General features: G+C 40.5%; 1 protein-coding gene across 3 annotated transcripts in view; it reads left to right on the top strand.

Moving 5' to 3' along the window:
* PAH (phenylalanine hydroxylase) overlaps positions 1–26,321 on the top strand; it is a 105,158-nt gene extending 78,837 nt beyond the window's left edge. For 2 of the 3 annotated variants that reach the window (XM_032416585.1, XM_032416584.1), the window contains 9 exons: positions 2,592–2,659; positions 8,209–8,405; positions 10,538–10,673; positions 11,747–11,816; positions 15,352–15,408; positions 17,291–17,386; positions 17,847–17,980; positions 21,237–21,352; positions 22,987–26,321. In XM_032416585.1, coding sequence (XP_032272476.1) covers positions 2,592–2,659; positions 8,209–8,405; positions 10,538–10,673; positions 11,747–11,816; positions 15,352–15,408; positions 17,291–17,386; positions 17,847–17,980; positions 21,237–21,352; positions 22,987–23,030 — 918 coding nt within the window. In that variant the 3' untranslated portion in view covers positions 23,031–26,321. Of the gene's footprint in view, positions 1–2,591; positions 2,660–8,208; positions 8,406–10,537; positions 10,674–11,746; positions 11,817–15,351; positions 15,409–17,290; positions 17,387–17,846; positions 17,981–21,236; positions 21,353–22,986 lie in introns of those variants that run through there. The other variant, XM_032416586.1, reaches the window with a different exon arrangement.
* The last annotated feature ends 1,513 nt before the right edge of the window (positions 26,322–27,834 follow it).

Raw genomic sequence — 27,834 nt, 5'->3', positions numbered from 1 at the left:
GCTCCTCGCTGAGCAAGCTAAAGGGGTAGATGTTATCGCTTATTGGGAAATGCTTGGAAGGAACAAAGCAAGTCCTACAGTGATGATGCTAGTCTCATGTCTTTCTAAAATTTAGATTACAGTCATTTTCGTTTTGTAAAATACCCCCCTTTTCAGATTTATTAAGGTATAATTGTCATATCACATTGTGTAAGTTTACAGTGTATAACATGATGATTTGATACACATATATATTGCAAAATTATTATAAGGTTAGTTAATATCTTTATTACTTCACATGTTTACCATTTGTGTATGTGTGTGTGTGTGTGTGTGTGTGTGATGAGAATACTTAAGATCTATTCTCTTAGCAACTTTCAAGTGTATAATACAGTATTATTAATTATAGTCACTATGCTTACATTAGATTCCCAGAAGTTATTCATCTTATAGCTGCAAGTCTGTACCCTTTGATCAACATCTGCCTTGGCTATTGTGAGTAATGCTGCAGTGAATATGAGAGGGCAAATATCTCTTCAATATCTTGTTTTCATTTCCCTTAGATACATACCCAGAAGTGAGATGGCTGGCTCTTATGGTAGTTTTGTTTTTGATTTTTTAAGGAACCTCCATACTGTTTTCCATAGTGGCTACACCAATTTACATTCCCATCAATAGTACATGAGGGTTCACTTTCTTCCATATCCTTGTCAAAACTTGTTATCTCCTGCCTTTTTGATGATAGCCATTCTGACAGGTGTGAGGTGATATCTCATTGTGGTTTTGATTTGCATTTCCCTGAAGATTAGTGTTGAGCATCTTTTCAGGTACTTACCAGCTATGTGTTATTTTGTCTTTGGAAAATACCTATTCAGTTCCGCTGCTCATTTTTTAATTGGAATTTTTTGGTTGAGTTGTATGAGTTACTTATGTATTTCAGGTATTAACCCCTTATTAGATATATGGTTTGCAGTATTTTCTGCCATTCCATTGGTTGCCTTTTGATTTTGTTGGTTGTTTCTTTTGCTGTGCCAAAGCATTTAGTTTAATATAGTTCTGCTTGTTTACTTTTGCTTTTGTTGCTTGTACTTTTGGTGTCATATCCAAAAAAATCATTGCTAAAACCAGTGTGAAGAAGCAATCCTGAGAAAGAAAAGCAAAGGTAGAGGTATCACACTTCCTGAGTTCAAATTATATTACAAAACTATAGAAATCAAAATAGTGTGGTACTGGCTAAAAACATACAGACCAATCAATAGAACAGAATCGAGAGCCCAGAAATAAACCCATGCATAGGCAGTCAACTAATATTTGACAAGGGAGCCAAGAACACTCGATGGGGAAAGGATGATGATCTCTTCAATAAATGGAGTTGTGAAAACTGGATGTTCACATGCAAAAAGAATGAAATTAGATGCCTATCTTATACCACTCACAAAAATTAACTTGAAATGGATTAAAGACTTAAATGCAAGACCTTAAACCATAGACCTCCTAGAAGAAAGTGCAGGGAAAAGGCCCTTTTAATTAATTGGGCTTACCTCTGACTGAGGGATACGTTGCACTAACACTGAAAGACACTCTTGGCTTCTTTTCACTGTTTAGAAATATGCTACTTATGAATTGTTGGGGAAAGGCTGCCTGCAGGTGAGCCTCAGAGGAGAAATGATTATCTTCATTTTTATATATTGAGACTGATTTCTCAGTTGAGCCCCTGCCATGTTATAAAGGTTGACAATTACTGAAGTGTAGTGAAAAGAACATGAAACTGGGTGATTCAAACCCTGGCCTCATCTTTGCTTGACCCCTTTTTCCCTGAGCCACTGTATATTCTAGAAGGATGGGGATAATCATACTGATCTACCTTACAAGTTTTTTGTGAGAGTTACAGATAAAAGAAGTCCCTAGCCCACACAGACAGGCACATAGTAAGCACTCAAGGAATAGTATTTTTAAAAATTGCAATAGCAGCAAGCATGTACCTGTTTGTTTATTAAGAAGTCAGGAAGGGGCGCCTGGGTGGCTCAGGTGGTTAAGCATCTGCCTTCAGCTCAGGTCATGATCTCCAGGTCCTGGAATGGAGTCCTGACTCGGGGCTCCTGGCTCAGCGGGGAGTCTGCTTCTCCCTCTCCCTCTTCCTTTCCCCCTGCTTGTGCTATCTCTCTCTCTCTCTTTCTCAAATAAATAAATAAATAAATCTTAAAATAAAAGGTCAGGAAGCAGTTCTAGACACATACCATTGTTAGGTATTTAGTGGATATTATATATTTTTGTCATAGACATCTATCCTGCTAACTGCCTAGTTTAGCAAGTTGGCAAGTTAGAAATGCTGTAGATGAGATTTTTTTTTAAAAAACCTGTACACCATTTGCACTTTGGAATTCCATAGCAGAGAGGCCCACACTGAATTGAAGGTGTTGCTGATAATGTGCCATTCATAATACCTGGTGGGAAAGCTTACCCTTAGTTTCACTGAAACCTTATTTTCAGGGTATAATCTGAGGAAGGAGAGCTGGACTGTCAGAGCTCACGAGCCCCCATTTGAATTGTGCATAGATATGCCAGACCTCTCTGCTCACGCCTTGAGAAATCAAGTGTCTCCTTTCTCCTAGGGTTTTAAAGATCCTGTGTATCGAGCCAGACGAAAGCAGTTTGCTGACATTGCTTACAACTACCGACAGTAAGTCCGCTTTGCTTGTCTGGGGGAAGAGAGAAGAGCACACTCCTAGCTTACCTTTTCCTCACCCAAGTTTGGAAAATACTAGCATAGAGAGTCCTGTTTGTGTGTGTGTGTGTGTGTGTGTGTGTGCGTGTGTGTGTTTAAACCCTCCCTTTAATAACACATGTTTAAAAAAAATGCTGCTAGACAAAACAAAATTACCCACTGAGCAGGGGCCCAGCTCTCTCCCCAGCTTTGTTGCGTCCTTATGCACTAACGTCTGAAGTAATTATAAAAGGCCTCAGCCCTGAATAAAACAGCCTCTGGTATTCTCCACATTAAACAGGGAAGAAGGAAAAAGAGAATCATTTACATTCAAGGAGGAGTTGGCTGCTTTACTGAAATAATGAATCATTTGAGATTTCAGATGAGCCCTGCCTCAGTGTTCTACTTTTATCTGATCTGACCCAGCTGCGAAGGGCAATTTTCTGATGAGTTTATTTTTTTTCTGTCTGGGATTCTACCCTATTTTAGCCAAAGGAAAATGCAAGTATCAAAGATGTCATTTGGGAAGAGAACTGTTCTTGCTATTTTGAGTCCTCAGGAACTACAGAAATGCTACCATGGGACATTTAGTATTTGAGGCCTGAGCTCCATTCCTGAGTTAAGGACGGGAGAAAAGACAGGCTCAAGAAGAGACTTAAAACTTGACCAGAGCCCTAAGGGAATTGTACTTGAACAGCTTTGATAGAATATGAGGGAGATAAAGAAGAGGATAGGGCTCTGTTTACTGGATACAAAGTTACCTACCTTCCAGATGGAAAGACCTCCAGAGAAAATAAGAAAATTCCCTTCTCTGAATGACTTCCGGCAGTGGAAAGATCCAGAACTTTGCTGACCTTGCTTAAATCTAGGCCCATTTGGGCCTTGGCTTATAACAAGCAGGAATCACAGAACATGGCAACCCACCCCCCATCCCTATATTTGCTTTAGCATGGTCAGGTGGACACCATCAAATCAGGTACAGACATGAGCCCTTTTTCAGGTAATAAATAAAAATATATTATATTTATGATCTCCTTGCTATGTCTGGGGCTTTGCTACATGCTTTGCTTCCATGATTTCATTTAGTCTTAGTAATAACTCCCTATGTTTCAGATTGGAAAACTAATGCTCCATGCAGTTAAGTAACTTGCCAAGGTCATATAACTCGTAGGTGGCATCATCCAGTTTTGAATTCAGGTTTCTTTAACTCCAAAGCATTCTCACCCTCTTCCCTGAATGCTGGGATTCTCAGAATGAGGAGATCACACTTTTCCACATAATCCAGGAGCTGCTTAGGAAGTATATTCAGTTATTGCTTGGCTGTTGGGATTTGAAGGAAGAAACGGATCCCCTAACCAGCTTTCCATAAAAATGTTAAACCTAATGAAGAAGCATGGAATTGATTGAATGCCTCACCATCCTGGATGTTTATCAAGTAAGTTAAATGGATTATTGAAAACCATCCATGGGTGGCTGGCTCTCTGAGGAATGTTAGAGATCTTCTAGTCAATTTCTCGATTTTTACAGATGCATCTCAGATTGTTAAGTGATGTGGGCCAAGGTCATGTGGCTAGTAAGGCTGAATTTGTTCTCAAATTCAAAGCCTATTTTTGAAATGGTCTCAGCTTGGTATCTGGCACAGTGGCTTCTCATTATTCAAGGATTACTTGCTTACATTTATTTGAGACTTCCAAATCAATACTGTGGCACTTCTGCGATCATTCCTAGACATGACAAGAATGGGGAAAAGTTTGAGTTGCCTGATACACAAGTTTCCAGGTTGAACAAGGTGACACCACTTTCTTATTCCAGTTCTCATCTGTAAACAACTGTTCTTTTTGAGATCTATTTAGATTAGATCCACATTTGCCAATTTTTTGTACTTTTTATTGGCAATTTTGCTGTTTAAGATGGCCCCCCAGCGTGGTGGTGAAGTGCTGTGTGGGGTTCCTAAGTGCAAGAAGGCTGGGATGTGCCTTATGGAGAAAATACACGTATGTTAGGTAAGCCTCATTCAGGCATGAGTTATAGTGCTGTTGAGTACAATGTTGATGACTCAACCATATGTACTAAATAAGATTTCTTTATATAAAAGCTCACACAAAACAAGATTAATATTGTCATTTGACTAAAATGTGACCAGAAGCTCATGGGACCCAAGTCCTGGTTTCCTTTTGGACAAATGGTTCAGTGTTCAGATGACTGTATGTAGCATAACTACCATATATAATGAGAATCGAATGTATTGAATGTATTCCAGTCTCTACTGGTTTCCCTCCTTCCTTTCTGAGGCTTCTCAGTTCTCCCTGGCCTGTTCATCCCACCCCAGAAGTTGTAATGTCTTTCAGGACTAAACTTTGGCCCTCTTCCTTGGCTTCTGCCACCCTCCATGCCAATAGCCCCCACATTCAGATCTCTGGCACTTTGCCATTCATTATTCCACAAGGGGAATAAAGCACAAACTCATGCATCATGAGTCATAGAATCACAGGATATTGATCAGGTGATAAGATATATCTATTAAATTCCAGAGCCTACCCCAAGAGCAAGACCAACAGAGACCATGTCATCTGGGGGAACACTGGGAAAGACAATGACAAAAGCAACAATAAATACAATAGGTATTACCAAAGTCAAAACTCAGGTGTCATAAGGCATATCATTAGGAGTTTAAATGTAGACTGAGCAAATGGGTCAGCCAGATGTAAAGTTTAGGCTGAGAATTAAAGATTGAGTTGGAATTTATAGCCAAAGAGAATGGGGGTAGTGAATGAAAGGGTGGGTCTGGTTAGCTATGGGGCTTTTGTTTTGAGATGTGAATATTTGGAGTCAGAGTGAATTACTATAGAAAATAAAGAAGCAGCTAAACCCCACCACTGCTAGCTACCCTCTTCTCTGCCCATCTGCCATATAATGCTCTGACTCCCCAACCCAAGAACATTTAATAAGTCTTAAAACATCAGTTTGAAGAGACACTGACAAATTACAGTTGTCCTTTGGGGCACCAAATTATTTGTCTTGTAATAATTACATGAATGGGAGGACCTGGAGTAAAATAAGACACCAAGGAGAGGGAAGCAGCTGTGCCAGGTGCTGGAATATCTCGAATGCCATATTTGGTTGACAGAATAATTCAGAAAAAATGTCTTCTACTTAAAGCTTCTTTTTTTGAAGAGGAATCCTAACTGGCTTAACCAGAAATCTCCTTTTTATTTCAAACCAAACTGACACTCTTCCTAAAATATCTTAGTTTATTTTACTTAATGAGATCATGACTTGGTAAAAATAATTGATAATTTCTTCAAAGACCAAGGATCTTATAGAACCTCAGGTCTCTTGATGGAAATAGAAGATGGAATAAAATGTGCTGTGTTTAATTCCTAAGTAGACCATGGAAGTTAGTGTGTGTGTGTGTGTGAGAGACAGAAAATAAATTCTGAAATATTTACTATATCCAGGCAACACTTGAGATATGATCTATTTGATTACCATTACAACATTATAAGATAGATTTGATTGTCCTTCCTTATAGTGAATGTACATATGGCCCAGAAAGTGACAATAACTCGTTCAGGGTCCCACACACTTCCCTCCCTCCATCCCTCTCTCTGACTCTAGAGTCCTCTACATTGGCCTTAGTCTCTGGCATTGGTCTCATCTCTCTTGGAGGTGAGCCCAGTGCCACCAGGCTGAAACCCCAACTCAATCAGAGGTTCTATCTCTTTCCAACAGAATCCACACAGGTTTTCTCATTGAGTCTCATTGGCTCTGATTAGGACATGGGCCCATCTCTCAGCCAGTCTCTATGACCAGGGAAATGAGACAGTCTAATTAGCCAGACCTGGTCACATGCCCAGGTGGGAGTGGTGGAGTCTCCTCCCACCTGAGCCTCAGACTGAGAGGGGAAGAGGGTGATTTACTGAAGGAATGAGGAAGGGATATTGAACCCCTAGAACAGCAAATATCAACCAGGGGGACATCTTTGTACCCAGGATGTTACTATCTCTTAAAAATTTGTTACAAAATAGCAAATACCTTTCTTTTTAAATAAGAATCAGTTATAATGATAATTATCCATTACCCAATGGTATTATTGGTCAGCACCAATATTAGGTACTTTATACATAGTATTTCACCTAATTTTCGTCTATACCTTTCAAATAGTTACTTATTATTAACCCATCTAATAACAGCACAGACTAGGCCTAGAGAGGTTTATTAAATTTCCAGAGACTATCCAGCTAGGGACTGGCAGAGCCAAGTAGTGAACCCATCTCTGTCCATGATCAAAGCCTGCTTTTTCCTTCCAGCAGCTTTTGGCCTTAAAATAATGGTGCATCCTCAGGCAGGGGCTTACCTGATGTTTTTTTCACAATTCCTAATGGTCATTACAGAGTCTTCTGAGGTTGTCCTACTTTCAATTCCTAAGCAAAAATCTATCATTTTTCCCTAATCCCTGCCCACCTTTCTGGGGGAATTTACAGTGCCTTTGCTTTAATGTCCTTGGATGAGCTACAACTTTGAAAGGGCAGGAGAAACCTTACTTTGGAGCCTGAAGATGATCCATAATTCTGAAGTAAACAGTGCTGCCTTGTTCCCAGACACTGTGTACGCTGTTGGAAAATAAGCCTGCAGTGCAAAGAACAGTGACTGGTTTTTAAGGTCAGGCTTTGTTTGATTTTCATTTGTTTTTACTGTTGAGAACACAGCTTATTCTTAGATGTTTTTCAAAAAGACCTTGGAACTAATGAGTCTCAAGCTATACTATGTCCCCTGGAAGCTTACTGGAATCCAGATGCCTTGGCTTTCCCTCCCCAAAAGATTCAGGATCTGTGGGGCAAGGTCCAACACATGTACTTTAACCAGTTCCCTGTAGTTCTGTTGTGTCATAGCAGAAGATGTTGCATAAGTGGATCTTATACCTAGCCTGCGTTTAAATACCATTATAGCTTCCTAAGGTCAGAAATATCAAATCCAGCAAGTGCATGCCCACCAAAAGGGTCTCAAACTCATGGTCCACAAATTAGATCCACTTTATCCCACAGATATAATTACGTTAGTTGACACAATACAACACATGATATTGCTTTACTTGAACTTGGATGCCTTTGTTTAGAAAGAGGATGCATTCTTCAGTTGTCTCAGCTCTCACCCTCTTATTGTCCATACCTGCTACTTTACCCATTTATGTTACCTGCTGGGTCCCTGAAGTTAAGTGAACTTCCACCCTGGGTAAATAATTGGAGAGATAGGGGAACAGAAAGGCCAAGTGATTTTCCAAAGTGAGAACAAATCTTTGGTGTGGTAGGTGAGCTGAGAGCTTGGATCATTGCTTAACCAAATTACATGAATGTTTCCTATATCATGAAATAGAGTTTTCCTCTTTCAAATAACTTATGAAATCCCCTGCAGTCCAGGTGACAGCAGCTCAGAGACTCTGCACCTGTCTCTCTCTGCTAATGCTCCTTCTTCCTCTTCTTTACACCTGCCCTGCTGGAGACAAATATTTCATGCCTGTATTCTAGTGGTCAGCCCATACCTCAAGTGGAATATACGGAGGAAGAAAAGAATACATGGGGGATGGTATTCAGGACCCTGAAGTCCTTGTATAAAACCCATGCTTGCTATGAGCACAATCACATCTTCCCACTTCTGGAAAAGTACTGTGGCTTCCGCGAAGATAACATTCCCCAGCTGGAAGAGGTTTCTCAATTTCTGCAGAGTAAGTCCACTTCAGGGACAAAAGGGGAGGAGGGAGGGAAGGGAAAGGGAAGAAAGTAAATTGAAGCTAGTGTGTGTGTTTGTGGTAATGCATGCAGGTTGATTCTCCAAAAAGCATTTCACTGCTGTGTTCTGTCTCACGACTAGCTTCCACTGTTCGTCCCACTCTCACCCAAGACAAGGCATCATGTATGGATTTTGCCATATCCATGTCTCTGAAAAACACTTTTTCCCATACTCAAAGCCCCAGGTGCCCAGGCAAGGCTCTCCTTGTAGTTCCTGCTGTGTTGTGAGATGGCTGCAGTGTGCATTTGTGTAAGAAATGTGCTCTTTGTGACAATGCCAAGAGCCCTGAGCTCTAAGTCTGTGCATCCAACTGGTATGAATCTTGCTTTGACCCTCTCTATTTGGGGGAAACTGCCTCAGTTTAGTCATCTGTCAAATAGACTGTCTCTTAGGGAAATTGTGGGAATGAAATAAGACATTGCAGGTGAAAACACCCAGCATGGTGCTACATATACAATAGGTGCTCAGTGAATTGGGGCTGAATTGGAATCTGAGTAACTCTGTGGGGAAATACGTTATTGGGATGACTGGCCTCTGCACATCATTTCCAAGTGAGATAAGTATTTTCCTTTCTGCCAGGAGGCATTAATTCAGCAAAACCAAAATAAAACTATCAGCTAACACATATTAAACACTTAGTATGTGCCAGGTGGAATGAGAGAAAGTAGGAAGACAGACCACAGGTTTATAGAAATGAAGAAGTTTCTATGCCTCTGAGCTATATGGAGATGGTATGGTCAGCTCTGGGGCAAGGAGCCAGGGAAATTATGTGGCAGGGAGAAAAATGGTAGCTGGGTTAGATTGGGGATGGGTTAGATGACCTTTCAGATCCCTTCTATTTGGACAGTCTCTACTTATCAGATAAAGAGGGGAATGAGAGGCCAAGTGGAGTGAATTTCAGCCTGAAGATCCAGAAAACATAGGTACAGGGGCAAGGATGTCCTAAAGACATTCTCTGGCTAATTATCCATGTTTCCATGGCCAATAGTGAGATAATAAAATGGTAATACTAGCAGCTGGAGCGTTATAGAGAAGTAACTAAGGAATAGACTTTGAAGCCAGACTGATTGTAGTTGTGACCTTGGACAAGAACTTTAACTTCTCTGTGTCTCAGCTTCCCCATCTGTAAAGTGGAAATAATATGAGCATCTACCTCATAGGGTTATTAGGAGAACTAGTTAGTATTTATAAAGCGTGTAGAACAGTGTCTGCCATATGGTGGGCAGTATATAGTGTTAGCTATCATCATCATTGTCGTCATCATCACTGTGATTATTATTCTCCTTCCAAGTTTGAAATAAATTGAGAGCCAGAAATAGGAACCAGAGAGAGGATAAAAAAATCAACTTTATTACTGATAAAAGCTACTTGGAGAATGTAGTATGGCTGACAAACAAAATGGACTTTCTAATATTTCACCTCTGAATTATGTAAACTTTTTTACCAATTCACTGGTGAAGTGTATATTCTATTGCATGGCCCAGAGCAGACCAGAATGTGCTCCTCTGTGGGCAGTCAGGAGAGAAAGGTCCAAAGGGATCAAATTGAGAATATTCATTTTCTCTTCCCAAATGCTCCAATCAGAGAAGTCCTTGCTCTTTCCATGGTGTAGTGTGTGAAGGGCAGTAGAGAAGCTGGAAGGGTTCCTCTTATACTCTTCCCTTCTGGAAGTGGAATGAAAACCCTCCCCACTCTAGAGACATGAGAAATAAGGAATAAATGTTTCATCCTAATAAACAATAATGAAAGCTAAATTTATTAAATACTCCAATGTGCTAGGCTCTGTGCTAAGTACTTTATATTTATTAGCTCATTTGATTCTTGGAATAACCCTAGTGAATACCTATCCACATTTTGCAGAGGAGGAAATGAGGCTCAGAGAAATGAAGTTATTTGATCCAAATTGCCCAGGTACAAGGTGTAGAGGCAGAGATGTGAAGCCAAGTCTACTTGGCATCCATACCCATGCTGCTAGATGGTTGGGAGTATTGCTTTCCTACCTAATGGTCTTCAGGCACCTCTGGCTCTGCCATGATAGGCTTTGAGTTTTCTTTCTCTGCTTCACAGCTTGCACTGGATTCCGCCTCCGACCTGTGGCTGGCCTACTTTCCTCTCGTGATTTCTTGGGTGGCCTGGCCTTCCGAGTTTTCCACTGCACTCAGTACATCAGACATGGGTCCAAACCCATGTATACCCCTGAACCGTGAGTATTCTTCTCCTGCTACCAGTATCCAACCACAGTGAATGCCATTGCTCACTGCTCCAGGAATGAGGTTTGGGTTCATGGAAGGCTGATCCACAGGACTAGTTTTCTGGATGGTTTGATGGTAGCACAAAGAGAGAGATCATCTCTCCAGGGTATTTTCTCTGTCCAGTAGACCATACTGATAGGAGATTTGGGCATCTTGTGAACTACACATTCAGATCTCCCCTGGCCATGGGAATAAGAGGTCACAGTCAAGCTCCAAAGGGATTATAAGAGTCAGAACTATGATGTTCCAAATGTGAACAGGAACAAGTGGTGGCCAAAGTAACTCAATAACTTCAGAATATACATCTAGATGATTATAATCTTCTTATGTCTGGATGCATCTTGTCTGGAGATAGAGAATGGCTGGACACTGAGCCCTTTTGTTGGCATTTAGCCATCTTCTTAATCAAATAGGACTTATGCAATTTATACAAAAAGTCAGTAGGATGCCCAAAATGATTTTTTTCCTGTCCACAAAGTTTATAACTACAAATCAGAAAAGACCTATTCCTAATGAACCTGGCACATAATATGTTAAATAAATGTAAATTTTCTTCTCTGACTATTGCCCCCCTCTAGAATAAGAAAAGAACAACACTATTTTTTTAATTTAATTTTTATTTCTTATGGGGAATACCTGAGCACATTGCATCTGCCCAGGATGTCAATACCAAGATGAAGACTTGGGATGGGAAATGTTCATGACCCACAGCTTGCTCAGGTGTATAGGAGGAAGTCCATAGGAATTTTGGCTCTTCTGTTCGGAACCCCACTGAGCATACACTTAAGACCCCCTGGTTGTTGTTCCCTGACTTGCCCCTTACTTTTCTTTCCCCTTCTTCCTTTTCTTTTGTACCTTGCCTCATCTGATCCCAAGCTTTACGTACCACTTATGCTTGGGAATGAGGTCATAAACTTGAATGGCTCACTTCCTTTCTACCGGCTCATTTCTCATATAGAAAGACTGAGTCTGATTTGGCTTATAACACGCCTTACCTCCAAGCTCTGTGCTTTCTGTCTTTCAGTGACATCTGCCATGAGTTGTTGGGACACGTGCCCTTGTTTTCAGATCGCAGCTTTGCCCAGTTTTCCCAGGTGAGGAATGGATCCTTTTGGCCTTTTAATTATATGATTGAGACCTAGATTGCTTAAGTGAGTTGAATCTATGGAGGGACCCTTGTGTCTTCTGCAAGGTTAGAAACCAGATACAGTTCTGTGATCCCACCAGAGATGGGCATATGGTCCCATGGAGATGGCTAAATACCCATTCCAGGGATCACAGCATGGGGGTGGTGAATCACTCATCCTCTGAATTATATATGTGCTGTTGAATTTGGTAATCTCAGTTGTCCTACCGGGTTTAGTTTAAGAGCCTTTTCATCCAAGAAAGCCTGCCTGATCCCCACATAGGAATAACCTTACCTTCTTCCAAGTTCTCCTGGCACCTTTCCCCTCCTCTTTAGGGCCTTGCCATTTCCTACCTTGTCAGGCAGTCATTTTTATATATGCTTTATTTAAATAAGAAAATATTTGCTGAGAATCCAATTCCAATAGCCCAACTCATAGTTGGCAAAAACTGATGTGTCAAATGTCTTGCTATTATCATCAAAGCAACAGGCTAGCCTTGATTCCTCTATTACAGTGGTGAGCTTTTTACATGAGAGAAAGAATCCTAGTAATTCCTTCAGAGCACTGAGAGGCTAAACCATGGTTGGGTAGCTGGGATCATGGGAAAGTTGAATGAAGCACCCACACACCCCACCCTGCCACCAACCAGCTGTGTGACCTGTTTCCACAAATGAGAATCAATAGAAAGCTTTGACTGCCAATCTTCTTCCTCATAGGGAAAGATAAAGATCAAATGGAATGAGTCATAAGCAAATACTGCAGCAAATATGAATTTCAGAGTAATGGGATTGTGTATGAATTTTATAAGCCTTTTCCCTCAGCTGGAAGAAATAAATACTTTCACTGTTGATTGAAGAGGTTACCACTTAATATCTGAAACAAACAAACAAACAAATAAACTGTTGCTTTTATGTGGGGTTTTGGGAACTGTGGTGTTTAGAGATTGTTGGACTTTTACAAGTGGAGTGTTTGAGGATTAGCTGAACTTTAACTCAGAAGTATCACCATTGGACTGAGGCTATTGTTGACTGGCTAACTTTCAGAAGCATGGTTCCTTCTGTCAAGATGTCATTAATTGCTTGAGACAGCTTTAAAACTGGGAATTGTTCCTATGGCCAAAGAATTATTAGTGATTTCCTTAGAGAATAGGAACTTTTTATTCTCACTACCAGAAGCTATTCTGCTTGGTCAGAGGCTAAGTGACAATCCTCCTTAAGCCATTTCCATTTGGGGGAGCCCCCCCAGAGGAGTGTACAATTACCTGAGTCAACAGATGGATGCTACTGGGCCATCAGTGTTACACATCTCCAACTTACACCTGGACAGTCCCAAGGCAGGGTGTCATTTTGAAAGTTCCCTGAGCACATTCTTTTTGGATCTAGAAGGAGGACTTGCTTCCCACTAGAGTGCAAGATGGGATGGGGATGAAACACAGAAAAATCTTGGGACCCCTTGTTTTAAGCAAGCTTTGGGCTCACAAAGAATGGTAACCATGAGAACAGAGCACTGTTTCAATGTCTTCTGTTAGACTGTGGCCTGCCTGGATAGGATGGCTGGAACAGAGATGGGGGCAGGGGCAAGAGAGGAGAGCCAAACTGTCTGAATTTAGTTCACTCTAACTCAGCATTTTCTTAGTATGTAATATGGGCCAGGCTCTGAGTTCGGCCCAGAGAGGGATACAGAGATGAAGACCACGTAGTCTCTTGCTTCAAAATAAGCCCAATCCTTAGTCCTTCTCTGTCTACGTCAATTCCTTTGGTAATCTCACCCAAACTCATGGTGTTAAATATCATCTCTATCCTGCTGATGAACACATTAATATCTTCAGCCCAGACCTTAGTCCCCAAACTCAGACTTATGTATCCAAGCACCTACTCAATCTGTCCACTTGGATGTCTATTACACATCTGTATTCATCCTGTTCAAAACTGAATTCCTGATCTTCCCATTCAAGCCTTCTCCAACCACAGCCCTCCCTATGTTAGTTCATGGTAACTCCAGCCTTTCAGTTGCTCAAACCAAAAACACTTAGGGTACATTATTGGCTTCTTCTTCAAATACACGTAACCAATCTGTCTAAAAGTTGTATGTGTTTTCCCTTCAAAATATGTGTAGAATCTGACCATTGTCCATCACATCAACTGCTACCAAGCTGGTCTCAGCCACTATTGTTTCTCACCCTGGGGACTGTGGTAGCCTCCTATCTGGTCTATCTGCCTCTACTCTTGATCCCCTACAATCTGTTCTCACATAGCAGCCAGAGTAAATCTTGGATGACATAAATTAGGCCTTACCACTTCTTTGCTCAAAACCTTGCAGTGGCTCCCATTTCACTGAAAGGAAAATCCTAAAACCTAAAATAGCCAAAAAATGTTCTATATGACTGAGCTCCAGATCCCTCTTTGATACCACCTGCCACTCTCCCCACTCTTATTCTGTTCTAGCCATACTGGTCTCTCCCTGTTATTTGAACCTACTGACATTTCTCCTCCTTAGAGAGCTTTATCACTGGCTATACATGTGGCTTATACGATGATCTTCCCTCACACGTCAGCAGAGCCAACAACCTCACTTCTATCAAGTCTTTGGTCAAATATCACCTTCTCAATGATGCTTGCTCTGAAACCCTATTCAAAATTGCAGGCCCCCCCCGACCCGTTCTCCTGGCACTCCCACTTCCCCTTGCACTCCCACTTCCCCTTGTCCCTTTCTTCTTTTGTTTCTTCTTTCCAAATAACTTATTCCTTCTAATATACCTATGTATATGCTTATTATTTATTGTCTGCCTTAAATGTAAACACCATGATGTCCAGGACCTTTCTTGATTTTGTATACTGCCAACTATATAGAAGGCATTCAATAAACATTTTGGAGTGAATAAATGTATATAGTAGGGAAAGCAAATATATTTATTTGTGTATATACACTCTGTCTGATACAAAGCAGGCTGGAGCAAATGTTGTAAAAGGGACAAAGACAAAGAGACCACTAGGGGAATTCTGTAATTGGAGCTGCGATGAGAAGTGGTCCATAGTATTTCAGACTCTCTAGCTAGTATTTACCTGGATGGATGTCAAGCATTTCTCAGCAATTCTCCTCTGGTATCTTCATGATACATGATTAAGACACTCATCTTGTATGCCAGGAATGTTCTGCTTGAGCTATGGGAGAATAATCACTGAGCTGGAATCAAGGAATGAAACTTTAGACACAACCTACTGTGTGACCTTGAGTAGGTCAGCTCCCTTCTCTGTGCCTCAGTTTTCTCATTTGTAAAGTAAATACAAAAGACTAAGTGATGAAATAAGGTTTTCCTGCTCTAGAGATCTATGATTCTATGATGTGTGACTAGGGAAGACCTAACAGAATAATCAGGGCCCTTCTGAAGGCATCTGGTCACCCATCACCTTCCTGTGGCAAGTACAAAGTCGGAGCTGAGGGTGAAGTTTGAAGTTAGGCAGACCCCAGCCATGCCAGTGACTCTGTTTCTCTACAATTACAGGAAATTGGCCTTGCCTCTCTGGGTGCACCTGATGAGTACATTGAGAAACTCGCCACAGTAAGTTCCCTCTGCCTCTGGTGGATAGTGAGAATGCAATAGGCTGTAGCCCTCAGATCTTCAAAGCTTTGATCCTCCCCTGAAATCCAGGTCATCTGGGGGAAAATATCAGAATATGCTGACTTACATTTACACAAATGAAATTTCACATTTTGATTTTTCCTTAATGGTCTGATTTTGAAATCAGCTACATGCAAATGTTTGCATGTAATTTTAAACAAAGTATCTTAAACAGGAATGGGCTGTAATGATAGCCCTTGAGAACCTTTGGGCATAAAGTGTGTGTGGGGGGAATAGCCTGGATTCATGGCTTTGAAGAGGAAATATTTACACCCCTCCTTTGCACTGGATCTAGCATTAGGATCTTTCCTTTATTAGACACAAGGTTGGAAATGGGGGTGGGTTTTTCTCATCTTATCAAACACTTCCCTCTCCCCAGTGAATGTGATGACACTCATCCATTGAAGCATGGAATCAACAACTCTTCACAGTAGGGGGTTTTCTTCCTACAGACTCCTTTCCAACTTGAGTTTATCCCTCCCCAGTGTCTGAGTCACATTTCTTATAATTTGTTCAGTCTGGAAGATGAAAAATAAAGCTTTGTAAGGAATTAAGGGACACAAATGAATGAGAATTTATCAATAAGATGTATCAGTTTAGAAGTTTATGAAATCAGTTTAGAAGAGCAAAAACTTCCAGAAGTTTCTTTCTCACTGGCCAGCTGCTCTGAGCCCCTGGGCAAGCAGCTTTTGCTTCCTCATCTCTAAAAATGGTTATATTAGTTTATATTCTGCCCACCTAAAAAGCATATCATAAGGGTCTGAAGAGTTAAGTGTGTGTGAACATAAATTTTTAAATGTCAGATTCTATATAGATGCAAGAAGCAGCTTTCAAAGAAGTTGAAGATCTTGGAATCTCTCACTTGTAGGAAGAAAACAAACTAAGAACTCAGAGTATCATGTTACCTGCTATGACAATGATAAAAGTACTCATCGCCAACGTAACTTCTCAAAAAACAAAAACAAAAACCTTACTATTGATACACTGGGCTGGGAACAGCTCTAGGTTCTTGCTCTGCCTTTGATTTGCTATGTAACTGGATGCATATTGCTTGACCTCTCTGGGCTGAAAACACATCATCTGTACGTGAGGAGGTGAGACTGATTAAGCTGACAGCCTTCCCAAGTTTCACATTCTCTAGTGCAATAAACAGACTTACCTCATAACCCATCCCTAATTCTCTAAGACCATGACTATCTCCAGCATCTAACTGGGCCCAAGGTTTCTCTTGGCCCTGGTCAATAGGGTTATGCCAGAATTCCAGGATCACCTTCCTCAGGCCAGGCATCTAGGACATGTTGGACTGGGAGCTGTTTAAAGAAAAGGACTTGGTTATTTGAGGAGGATAAGTGCAGTTGTTGGCAGTACATCAGAAACACCCCAAGTTTTAGCATGAATGGCAGGATGCCCTCAATGATTTTATCACTACCTGGTCTCCTACCTCCCATGACTGAGCTTGATGGGTTTGCATGGTAAGTCTGACCAAATAAAGGGAACATCTCATTATAGTTAATGCCACAGAGAAGAAAGCAAAAGGGGTTGAGGAATTCCTGTCATCTAGAGTTACCTTTTGGGGGTATCTTCTTGGGGCTTCCTCAGTACTCCCTCTCTGCTTCTTATCACATCTTACATTCAGCCAACTCTTGATTCAACCAGTGACTGGATAGAGTAAGACAGAACATGGAGAAGTGACCCCAGGTCATGGTGATTCAGAGAACAGACCTGTACAAATGCCCACCTGGACAGTCCCGTCCTTAGCCCTGGGGCATCTGCTGCCTTTCCCTTCCTTGGGGTGTGCTCTCAACCTCACTTTCCATTCCAGATTTACTGGTTTACTGTGGAGTTTGGCCTCTGCAAACAAGGAGACTCCATAAAGGCGTATGGTGCTGGGCTCCTGTCGTCTTTTGGTGAATTACAGGTATGACCCCATTAATACCCATTTTGAGATTTAACCCAGGGGTTAATCCTCAAATGATTGGTACCTTAGCAGCTCTGATTTGTTCATGACTTTGGGTGTTAGATGTAGAAATTGAACTGCAAGTACACAAGTCTACAAAACAGAAGGGCCTCCCAATCCCAAGGCTGAACTGTGCCTACAGATGTATGCAAATCCATGTGTTTGGCTCTCACATCCTCTATTGATCATCTCACATGAAAATGGCTAGCGGGAATTACTCCTTTCTAGCTGGACTGTAGGTTTTAGATGAGCTGTGAGGGTAGGATCTAGTATATGTGAAATAATTTAGTTTACTGCATTTGGGCTGGGGTGTGGAAGGAATCATGATGGGATGGGAGAAGGTGCACAAACAGCCTATGGGAGGCAAAAGGAACCACTGACCCAGACTTACCTGTGAAAACTTTCCACTTGCTGCCTGCAGTACTGCTTGTCTGGCAAGCCAAAGCTCCTCCCCCTGGAGCTGGAGAAGACAGCCATCCAGGAGTACACCATCACAGAGTTCCAGCCCCTCTATTATGTGGCTGAGAGTTTTAATGATGCAAAGGAGAAAGTGAGGTGAGGTGGTGACCAAGGTGTGTCAAAAGATCTTGGGGACTCCCGATTTGGTCTGATGCCATTGATCTGTATGTGGTTGTCCAGGAGAGTGGACTCCAATGCTTCTAGCAACAGTATGCAGCAGACAGAGCCTCCCCACCCTTGTCCTTTTCCACTTTATGTTTGGGAGGGGTTCCTTAGCGGGACCCCATTTCACAGATTATTGTCTGGACATGTTGACCCCTGCAGACAATTCTGCCACTGGATCCTTGTTTTAATGTAGCCACTAAGCCCAAACACTGAACTCTCTCCTGTGTACAGAGTAGCCACAGAAGGTCCCCAACAAATCATTCCTAGGATTCTTCTAACCTGGGGGAATTCCTTGTTCACTTTATTCTCCCAACATCTGCATAATTCACCCCCTTTGTTCCTTCAAATCTTCACCCACATTTAACCTTCTCTGTGTGTCTTTCTCTAACTAACCAACTTACTTAAAATCCCTACCCAGCCCCATCCCCACACTCCTTACACCCTTCTGCAATTTATTTTTCTCTTTAGCACCTGCTAATGTTTAATATATTATATGACTTAAGCTCTATTTGGGTAGGAATTTTTGTCCTTTTTCTTTTCCTGTTCTTTCCACAGTCTCTGGAAAAGTGCCTGATACATAGTAAGCATGCAATAAGTAGTAGGCAAGTGCATCAATCTCAGAGACAATCCAGCAAAAGGCTGATGGGGATGGAAAGCTATCAGGACTCAGATTCTCAGCGCACTGAGCTGACAGCCCTGTCTATAATCCACTTGAGGACTCTCCTCTTAGCAAGAGACAGGCCAGGCAGAGGGTCTACCTGGACATGGCTATCCTGATACTCAGTGTTTGTTACCACTTTTTTTTATATCTTATCTGTGAGGGATGATAGACATAGATATATAGGTTTCTGGGATCCCATGAAGCTGGGTATGCCAGCTTCCACTGTGTTGAGCTTAGGTGATGGAAGGTAAAATGCTTGCCCACAGATCCACATGGTTTGACCTAAAATGTCTCCCTTCCTCCTATCTCTCCAGGGCCTTCAAGTTCTTTCAGTTATTCATTTCTAGTTATTTCCTAAATCTCCACTCCTTACTGGGAGTATAGCTTTCCTCTAGCCCCTAAAGGTTCCTCTCTGCCATTTCTGGGACCCTTTTGGGGTTATGGATTTCAGTGGTTTTGTGCATTATCCCTCCTGGGTAATAATAATCAGAAGAAGAAGGAGAAGAAAAGGAGAAGAAGAAGAAGAAGAAAGAGAAGAAGAAGAAGAAGGAGGAGGAGGAGGAGGAGGAGGAGAAGAAGAAAGAAGAAGAAGAGAAGAAGATTAAATGCATTAACACCTATTATGTACCAAATACCAAATGTTCTAAGTGTTTTTCATGTATTGATTCATTTAAACTTCAAATAAGACTATGAAGTTTGCAGGTGGGGTTCAGAAGCATAGAAAGGGTAAAAGACTCACCCAGGGTCATACAGCTGGTAAGTGGCTGACCCAGGGTTTGGACACAGGCAGGGGTGCTCAAAACAGGATCTATCAAACCAGGATCACATTTAAATGGGCCCTCCTGATGATGACTTTTTAACCTACAAAGTGATCAATCCCAGACCAGCAGAGAAGAGCTTTCCAGAACCTAGACTTTTTGGGCCTTTGAAATCCCACCCACTCTGTCAGTACCCACAGCCCAGAGGAGACACCCACAAAAACTCCATCCTGCTGAGAGGTGACTCACAGAGTCAAAGGGAATGCTGAAAAACAGGGTTCAGAAAAGGAAGGGATTCTCTTAGAGCCTCCCAGCTAAGAGAAACCAGCTTCAACCATTTTCAGTTTCAAGATTCAAGTTCTAGGCAAAAAGAAACAATGCTGAGTGGGTCATGTGCCCACTCCCTGGCTAGAGGAGGGGTGGGCCCTGAGACTGACTGCCTAGATGAACCCCTCTCTTGGCATAGAGGCAGATTGCGCAAAGCAAAGATGAGGTAAACTATGGGAATAAGAGGGAGGAGATGCAGAGCGAGCCAAATCACAGACATGCATTACATGCTTCATGTCACCAGTGGGGTTGGGAAAGCTATTTTCAGGGAAGTAGAGGTGGAGAGACATACTTCACCATTTGCTCTTCTTGAGTCCCCAGTCACTAATGAAAGAGAACAGCTAACACTCATGTAGCACTTACTCTGTACTATAACAGCACTTGCTACGACCCTCTCAGGTAGTACTGCTCTGTTCCAGTTTTATAGAGGAATGAGGACACCGAGGTGCAGCCTGCAAGGGCTGTCATTGGCAGAGGCAAGGTTTGAGCCCAGTGCCTGGCTCTGGAACTTGGGTTTCCAGCCACGATGATCCACCACTCTTGCCAAACTTGGAGAGCCCACTAGTTTCCCTTAGAATTGTCTTCTCAGTATGGCAGATTCAACTCTCACCAGAAGCCAACTTAGAAATATCATTTGTGATGCCATTGCATTTTATAGGTTATTGGGGGATATCTTATTATTTGCATTGCTTAATGTCCCTTATAAGGTCCTCCTGGTACATTCCTCCTAGACCCAGGAGTAATGAATGCATCGAGAAGGCAAAGAAGTGAAGAGCACAGGCCAGAGTCAGACTACCTGAAAAGGGTTTCAGCTGCACAATTTATTGCCAGTATGTCCTTGGTAGTCATTGAATCTCCCTAAACTTCAGTTTTCTCATCAGTAAAATAGGGATAGTAATAGTACGTTCCTTCTAAGGTTTTTATGAAGATTAAGTTAGGAACGATAGTTGTAAAAAGTATAGAACAATTAGGACCTCACATAGTTCTCGGTACATAGGAGGCACTCAATTCATGTTAAGTTTCATTAATAACATAGTGTTTTCTTCCATTCTTGAGAGCTGTGTTTCCCTCCTTGCATTGATTTCCAAGCATCTCAGAGCTTATTTTTTTCTATAGCATTCTTTGGCTAGATTTGTTTGCTCTTTTGATTTTATTTAATGGTAAGAATTTTGGCCTTAATGTATTCTGTGCTTTTATTGTAAGCTATCTCTGTCATTTTGGAGGTAGGTAACTAAATAAGTATGTGCCCATGTGTGTTTGTATATACACCTAGACACATACACAGCACACAAGGCTTCCCAAAAGGATCTCACTAAAATTCCATTTCACTTCTCAGAGCCCCTGTTCTAGTGAGATTGAAGTGAAATGCCACTGAGAAATCTTTTAGAATTATTTTCCCCTGAATGGTGCCCTTTACTGAGCTTTGTGGATTTGGTTTCAGGAGCTTTGCTGCTACAATCCCACGGCCCTTCTCAGTTCGTTATGACCCATACACTCAAAGGATTGAGGTCTTGGACAATACACAGCAACTTAAGATTTTGGCTGACTCCATCAACAGTAAGTAACTTACACCCCAGGAGGCCACTCTTTTTACCAGAAATAGAGTTGTATTTTCTTACCCTCACCATAGGAACAAAAAGAAATTTATTAAATATTGAATTAAGGAGAAAAGCACCTCCAGGTAAGCCTTTTGTTTGTTGAGGGAGAAAAACTAGGTAAAAAGGCCAGAATTGCTTGGAGTATCTTTTCTTCTTTGACCTTCCTAGATTCCATGCTACCTCCCACCACCATACCAGCTTTCCACCCTGGCTTGTCACTGCCATGTTCCTCTTTCTCCTTTGCCTCTCCAGTCTGTTTCCTTTAAGTGCCCAGTGGATATGGCTGTGCCTGGAATTCCAGCCCTTATAAGACAGGTTCTAGCTACTTTATCGGCCATCCAGTAGCTCAACCGTGGGCCTTCCATGCTTCCAGGACAATGAGGATATTATAACAGTTGTTCATTTAAAAAATCACAGTATTACATTGCTCTTCACTGTATTTTCTTTCCAGTGCTTCAAACTCCCCTCCAGCAACATTGACCAGATTTTACTTCCCATACTCCTGCCTGGTTTCTGGCCTTTGCTCATGCAATACTTTATGTTTAAAATACTCTCATGCCCATTCTCATTTAGAGGTCCCCAATTCCAGTTCATCTTTTAAGTCTTTCATAGGTATCTCTTCTTGTAGGAAGACTGGTTTGGGTGTCCTTCCTCTCTTGGCATTCCTACAGATCCCTTTCTCAGAGCACATATCACTATATTGTTTTGTAATTGTTTACTTGTCTGACTCCCCAACAAGACCTGAGTAGAGGACCAGGTTGGGTTCACTGTCAAATCCCTGGTACCTAGCTCTAGTCCTAAAAAAGTATATTAGGTCCTCAAGAGTTATTAAATGGATGAATGAAACCATCAAAGGGGTGAGAAGCCTAAAGGGAGGAATTCTAGGTTAAGTGGAGGTTCCTACCTTATGTAACGCTAACAAAGGCCAAAAAGGCAGGTGGGCTTGAAGTATCCCTCTAATACCCCACTGATATTGCCTGTCCATCTCCAAGGCCCCTTCTACTTTTTTGAAGTGTTTTTGTTCCTGTGGCCCCTTGGCATGTGAGAATATGGCATGAATGGGAGCAGCTCCATTGTAGTCCAGTGGTCTAGCAATCTAGGTTGAGTTATCTGCTTAGACCATGCATTCTCAAACCTAGTGTACATCAGAATCATTTGGAGAGCTAGTTAAAAGTGAACAGTCCTGGCTCATAGCCCCAGACTAAATTTACTAAATTTGTGGTAAGTCTTGAGAGTTTGTATTTGTAATAAGGCCCTAGGTGATCCTGACACAGGAGGTTCATGTGAACCACACTTTTAGGTTTCATGGCTTAGGTCCTTGCAAACATCTATAGATGGTCCTGTAAAAGAAAAAGAGAGAAAACTGTTAACTCCTTCAATGGAAAGAGGAAGCTAATTACATTAAAACTTGTAAGTCCCCATGCTATAATTGCCCAAATCCTATCACCATAACTAATCCGTAAGCTCCTTGAAGGTTCGGGTGGTACCCAGCCTATGCATACATCCCACCAATCCCCTAAAGTGTTACACATTGTAGAAATTTAAAGGGTGTCTTCTCGTGATGTAAGTGGCCCATTTTTTTTTTCTTTGTAGGTGAAGTTGGAATCCTTTGTAGTGCCCTCCAGAAAATAAAATGAAACCATGGACAAAACCTGTCAACTGAGAATCTGTTGCTGGAAATCCAACTACTTTCATTTCATCTGAAAAAGTTTGAAAAGCAAACCTTAATTTGAATTGATAGCCTTAAATGCTTTTTGGAACAAGATGGAGGATGAGCAAATAAATCAAAATAACTTGAAATGACATCATATTAATACATACCCCAAAGCATAATCTTTTGGGGTCATCTTTGATTTAGAGATGATAATCCCGTGCTCTCAATTCAATTAAAATCAATAATCTGTCACATTTCATCAAAGTTAATTAAAATTGGGACCTGATTTATTCAAATTTCATATATGCTTTTGTTATTTGCCATAGAGAATTCCTAAAAGAATATATATCACTCAATGTAAAACACAAGCTTGTCATTAGAATTGAATTTGTTGATTTAGTATAAATCTTAACCTACAAAAGTCATTTTCTATTTCAGTAAACTATGATTCTAATTATTGTTGTGTTTTACCCATGTAGATTTCCTTTAATTCAAGAGCCCATTAAAATAGTTATAAAGGTTGAAGTTCATAGCATAATATTGAAGCATTTCTGTATATTTTATTGTAATCATAAATACTGCCATAGAAGGTAATATAACTCCTCACCTGACTCCCACAACTTTCAGTATCATTTTCCAATTAATTGTCATCTGTTTTGTAGATATTTTGCAGACACATGTGATGCAACAGATGTTAACTGAAGGCTTGACTGGTAGATATTCAATAAATACTCATTGAAAGAATAAGGGAATACATTATTAAATAGTAAATCCTCAACATAAGTGAGAATTTTATGTTATGTTAAAAAAAAAGTCTAGTGGTTAGAAAATTTTGCTGTTCCAAACGTTTCTTGGAAGGAAATATTCCTCTCCATTGCCTTAGAAATACATTAACTGGATAATCTTGTGACATGAAAAAATGATCAGTCTCAGATTTCCAACCCATTACAGGAGTTCACTGTGATAATCCAAGTTATGTCTGGATAGTCAACAGACTAACTTCTGTTGGCTGTACATTTTACACATACATGAGCATGAGTATCTGAGAAACAGTAGGGAGAATAATAGCATCTTTAAAGCTGTGCTTTGAAATTTTCACTCTAACACTTTATTTTGGAAATAGTTAAATCTTAAAGGACTTGCATAGTATTTCTTCACATGTGATTCTCAAACCAGCTGTATCATCATCAACAATAAATCCTGGGCACATCCCAGCTCTATCCAACTAGAATATCCAGGGAGGGAGCATTTTTAAGTACCCCAGGTGTTTTGTTTTTGTTTTGTTTTGTTTTGTTTTGTGCCCAGCGAAGTCTATTGGGTACATTAAGTTTGAGAAAACGACTTCTAGTGGCCAGTTCTGCCAATTGCCAATTATGCCACCTTGCATAATTTACTTTGGATCTCAGTTTTACTTGAACAATGAAGGAGTTTAACTGGATGAATCAAGTTTTCTTCCAGCCTTGAAATACAATTCAAATGCTAACATGTATCTTTAAACAGATGTCCCTGACCCACTAACAGTGTGTAATAATACCAGCCCAAGTATGCTAGAACAATTTGGTCTGATTGTGTCTGAGATCTCATTGCTTTGAAGTTGGGTTTCCACATCTGTATTTATTTCCTCATGCCTCTGTAGAACCCACTGACAAATGCTGATTCTAAAAGTGGTAATGTTCTTTTATCTGTTTTTTAGACCCCAAACACCCTGCAAAGGGACTATTTTGATAAATGTTTCTTTACTTTATATTACTCTGATTTCTCTTCAGATCGCATAAATGTAGATTAGAGAAGTTCTTGATTTTGGAACTAAAATATTTTATAGTATTTTAGACTAGATATTTTATTTTGTAGTGCTTTTTAGTCCTACTGAAAATAATTTAGTGTGTTTGAAGTTAAAGCTTAGGTTTAGTTTACAATTTTGCAGAAAAAAATTACATACTGAATAGAAGATAATCTTTGATTTTTTAGTAATGTGTTACTCAGTACTTAGTTCTTTTTATCTGGATATAAAGCCCAACTTACAGCAATGGATTCAATATATTTTCATGTGTTAGTATTATCTCTTTAATATTTAGTAAATGGGCTGCTTTTTTTTAGAAACAATAGTAATGCTTTACTGATAGCTATCCCTATTGTGTCCAAAAAAGAGAAATACATGTAAGAACATTAAAAATTTTTAGTATTAGTGTTCAATAAATTTCTAAAAGGATCAATTTAAATTTTAATTCTAGGTTCCTAAGTTATATAGCTTAACTGTTTATCAAAGAATCTAACACTAAAATGTCAACTTCATAAAAATATGAACCTTGCCTGTCTTTACCTCTAGAAGCCTTAGCATATAGTACATAATAGGTGCTTAATAATCCTTAAAAAAATTTCTGAGTGAGGTGAATCATAGGGAGTGTAGTGAAGATTGTCTCTCACAAACAAGCTATTTTGCAGGAAAACTTGAGAAACAACTAAATTTGCAATTTTCCCTTTAAAATGCTATAGAACATTTTGCATCTTAATTTAATTTTTTTAAAAAAGATATTGTACCTTTAGAGTAGATTATGGCTAAGTAGTTTGTATTTATACTGCTTGAACAACAACTGACATATGAAAGTACTTAATAAATGTTTGTTAATTAATAAAGGAAGCAAAATTGCATCAATAAAATGTTTCAGTTATCCACAGTGGGGCTGAAATGGTCAGAAAGCAATGAGTGCCTTGCCTAACAGTTGCAAAAAATTACAGAGGAGACAAAATAGGAAAGGCTATAAAAATGGACTCTGCAAAGGAAAGAGGAAAAAAAAAATGATCAAAGCTTCTTTCCAGTGGAGTGTGTACCCACCCCACCCCCACCACACACACAAGATCCCTGCCTTTTAATAGTTTTCCTGTGCAGTTTCAAAAACTATAAACAGTAGTAGATTTGATATGTGCTAGTAATGGCTTTAATAGTTTCTGTGCTGTGAATTTTCTCATTTATAATCTCACTTTTAATTCTGCTAGCTCCAAGATACAGTTTACCTTCTCCTGTGTAGTAAGCTTAAAGAATAAACTCAGAGTGGTAAGTAATTGTAGAGAAGATTGAATCTAGCCTTTTAGTATATACATACAACTCTTCTCTACAATATGATTCATAGTTGTTCAGTGTTGCTCTTCAACAATGTTTCTTTTGTATGTTTCTTGCACACTTTCTTTTATGACAGTAGTCTAAGTAATAGAACATTCCTGAGAAAAAAGACAAAACGATGTACCTCCAGGAGTCCTGGGATCGAGCCCTGCATGGGGATCCGTGCTCAGCACAGAGTCTGTTTGGGATTCTCTCTCCCTCTCCCTCTGTCTCTCCCTCTGTGTGCTCTTTCTCTGAAATAAATAAATAAATCCTTTTTTTTTTAAAGATGTACCTCCCTGAAAGATGGATGGATTTCCTGAGTCTCCAATTTGAGGGAGCAAAGCAGGAAGCATAATACCTGCTTATTTTCCAGTTTTCCTAAATGGATAAAAGATAAATGATTATAGCTTGAACTGCAGCCTTTATTTTTTTCTCAGATCATTCTTTGGAGTTAGATGATGTCCAAAGAAAGTAAATGTATCAGTATCCTTTATTGAGTTTATTAAAATTGGTGCATACTTTGAATGTTGATGATTTACTCTTCCTAGAAGTAAATTAAGGAATATCTACTTAAAAAGAAATAAACTTAGTCCTCCCTGAGGTCTCTTTATTCCTAAAGGTTCTCAAAGAAATATCAGCTGCCTCCTGTCCTTTTATGGAATCTCCTTGCAAATGGAGAGGGTTGTGTGGCAAAGGGCCGATTTCCACTATTCCTTCTGAGTGGTCAGGGGAGAGTGGAGTTTGGACTTAGAAGAGGGATTAGGAATGCATCTTCATTTGTATCTTTGAGTTTTTCACTTATGTCTCTAAAATGTGGGTTTTGGGTTTCTTCCAGAAGTCACTCATCCTATCACACCACACACACACACACACACACACACACACACACACACACACACACACACATACCATCCCTTTGACCTCGAAGAAGCCACAAGATGATATTTGGGACTGAGTTGAAGACTCGGCCAACACAGGCACAGAGAAACTGGCCCTTCCCATAGCCTTTACCTGCCCTGTTTGTGGGAGAATGTATTTCAAAGCCATTCTTCAGAGGGTCTTCAGGGATTGACACCACCCAGGAGTAGAGAATCAGTCTGGAACAACAGCATTATTTGCAAAGGGTAACTGCCAGACTATGAAGGCTTTCTATCTCCTCCAGGGTCCTAATACTCCTCTCTGCCACCAGCCCTGAAGCTGTGGTGCCCAATGAGCTCCATTTCCTTGGCTTAATGAAAAGTCAAATTTTGGAGTGGGGAAGGAGAAAACAGAACCTTTCCAAAACTTTCCATTCCCTGAATGTCCTTGGGAAAGTCAGAGAGACAAGAGGCTCCCTGCTGAGTTCCTCTTGGGAAAAAAAAATTGTTTCCTAGAGTGGAGGGAAGTCTGGGATTAGAATATAGTGGTTTTATGACGTGAAGTGCCTCACAGGAGAGCATGCTGACGCTGGAGAGGAGTGAGAGGACAAGACTATTCACACCTTTCAGAGCAGAGTTTCTCAGCACCATGGACAGCCAGAAAGGTACCACTGGCATGGAAGGGAGTGGTAAAGCCCCAGAGCCTATCCTTTTTTGGAACAAAAGTCAGGATGGGGTAAGGGTCATGAAGAAGTTAGTAGAGAAGCCAGGAAGCACGACTCTGATGATTGTCTCTGCTCACTGCAGACGTTGAATAAATTTTGGCTGAG

Source organism: Phoca vitulina, unplaced genomic scaffold, assembly GCF_004348235.1.
Source record: "Phoca vitulina isolate PV1807 unplaced genomic scaffold, GSC_HSeal_1.0 scaffold19, whole genome shotgun sequence".
Lineage (NCBI taxonomy): Eukaryota > Metazoa > Chordata > Mammalia > Carnivora > Phocidae > Phoca > Phoca vitulina.
This window is presented reverse-complemented; position numbering and strand designations above follow the sequence as displayed.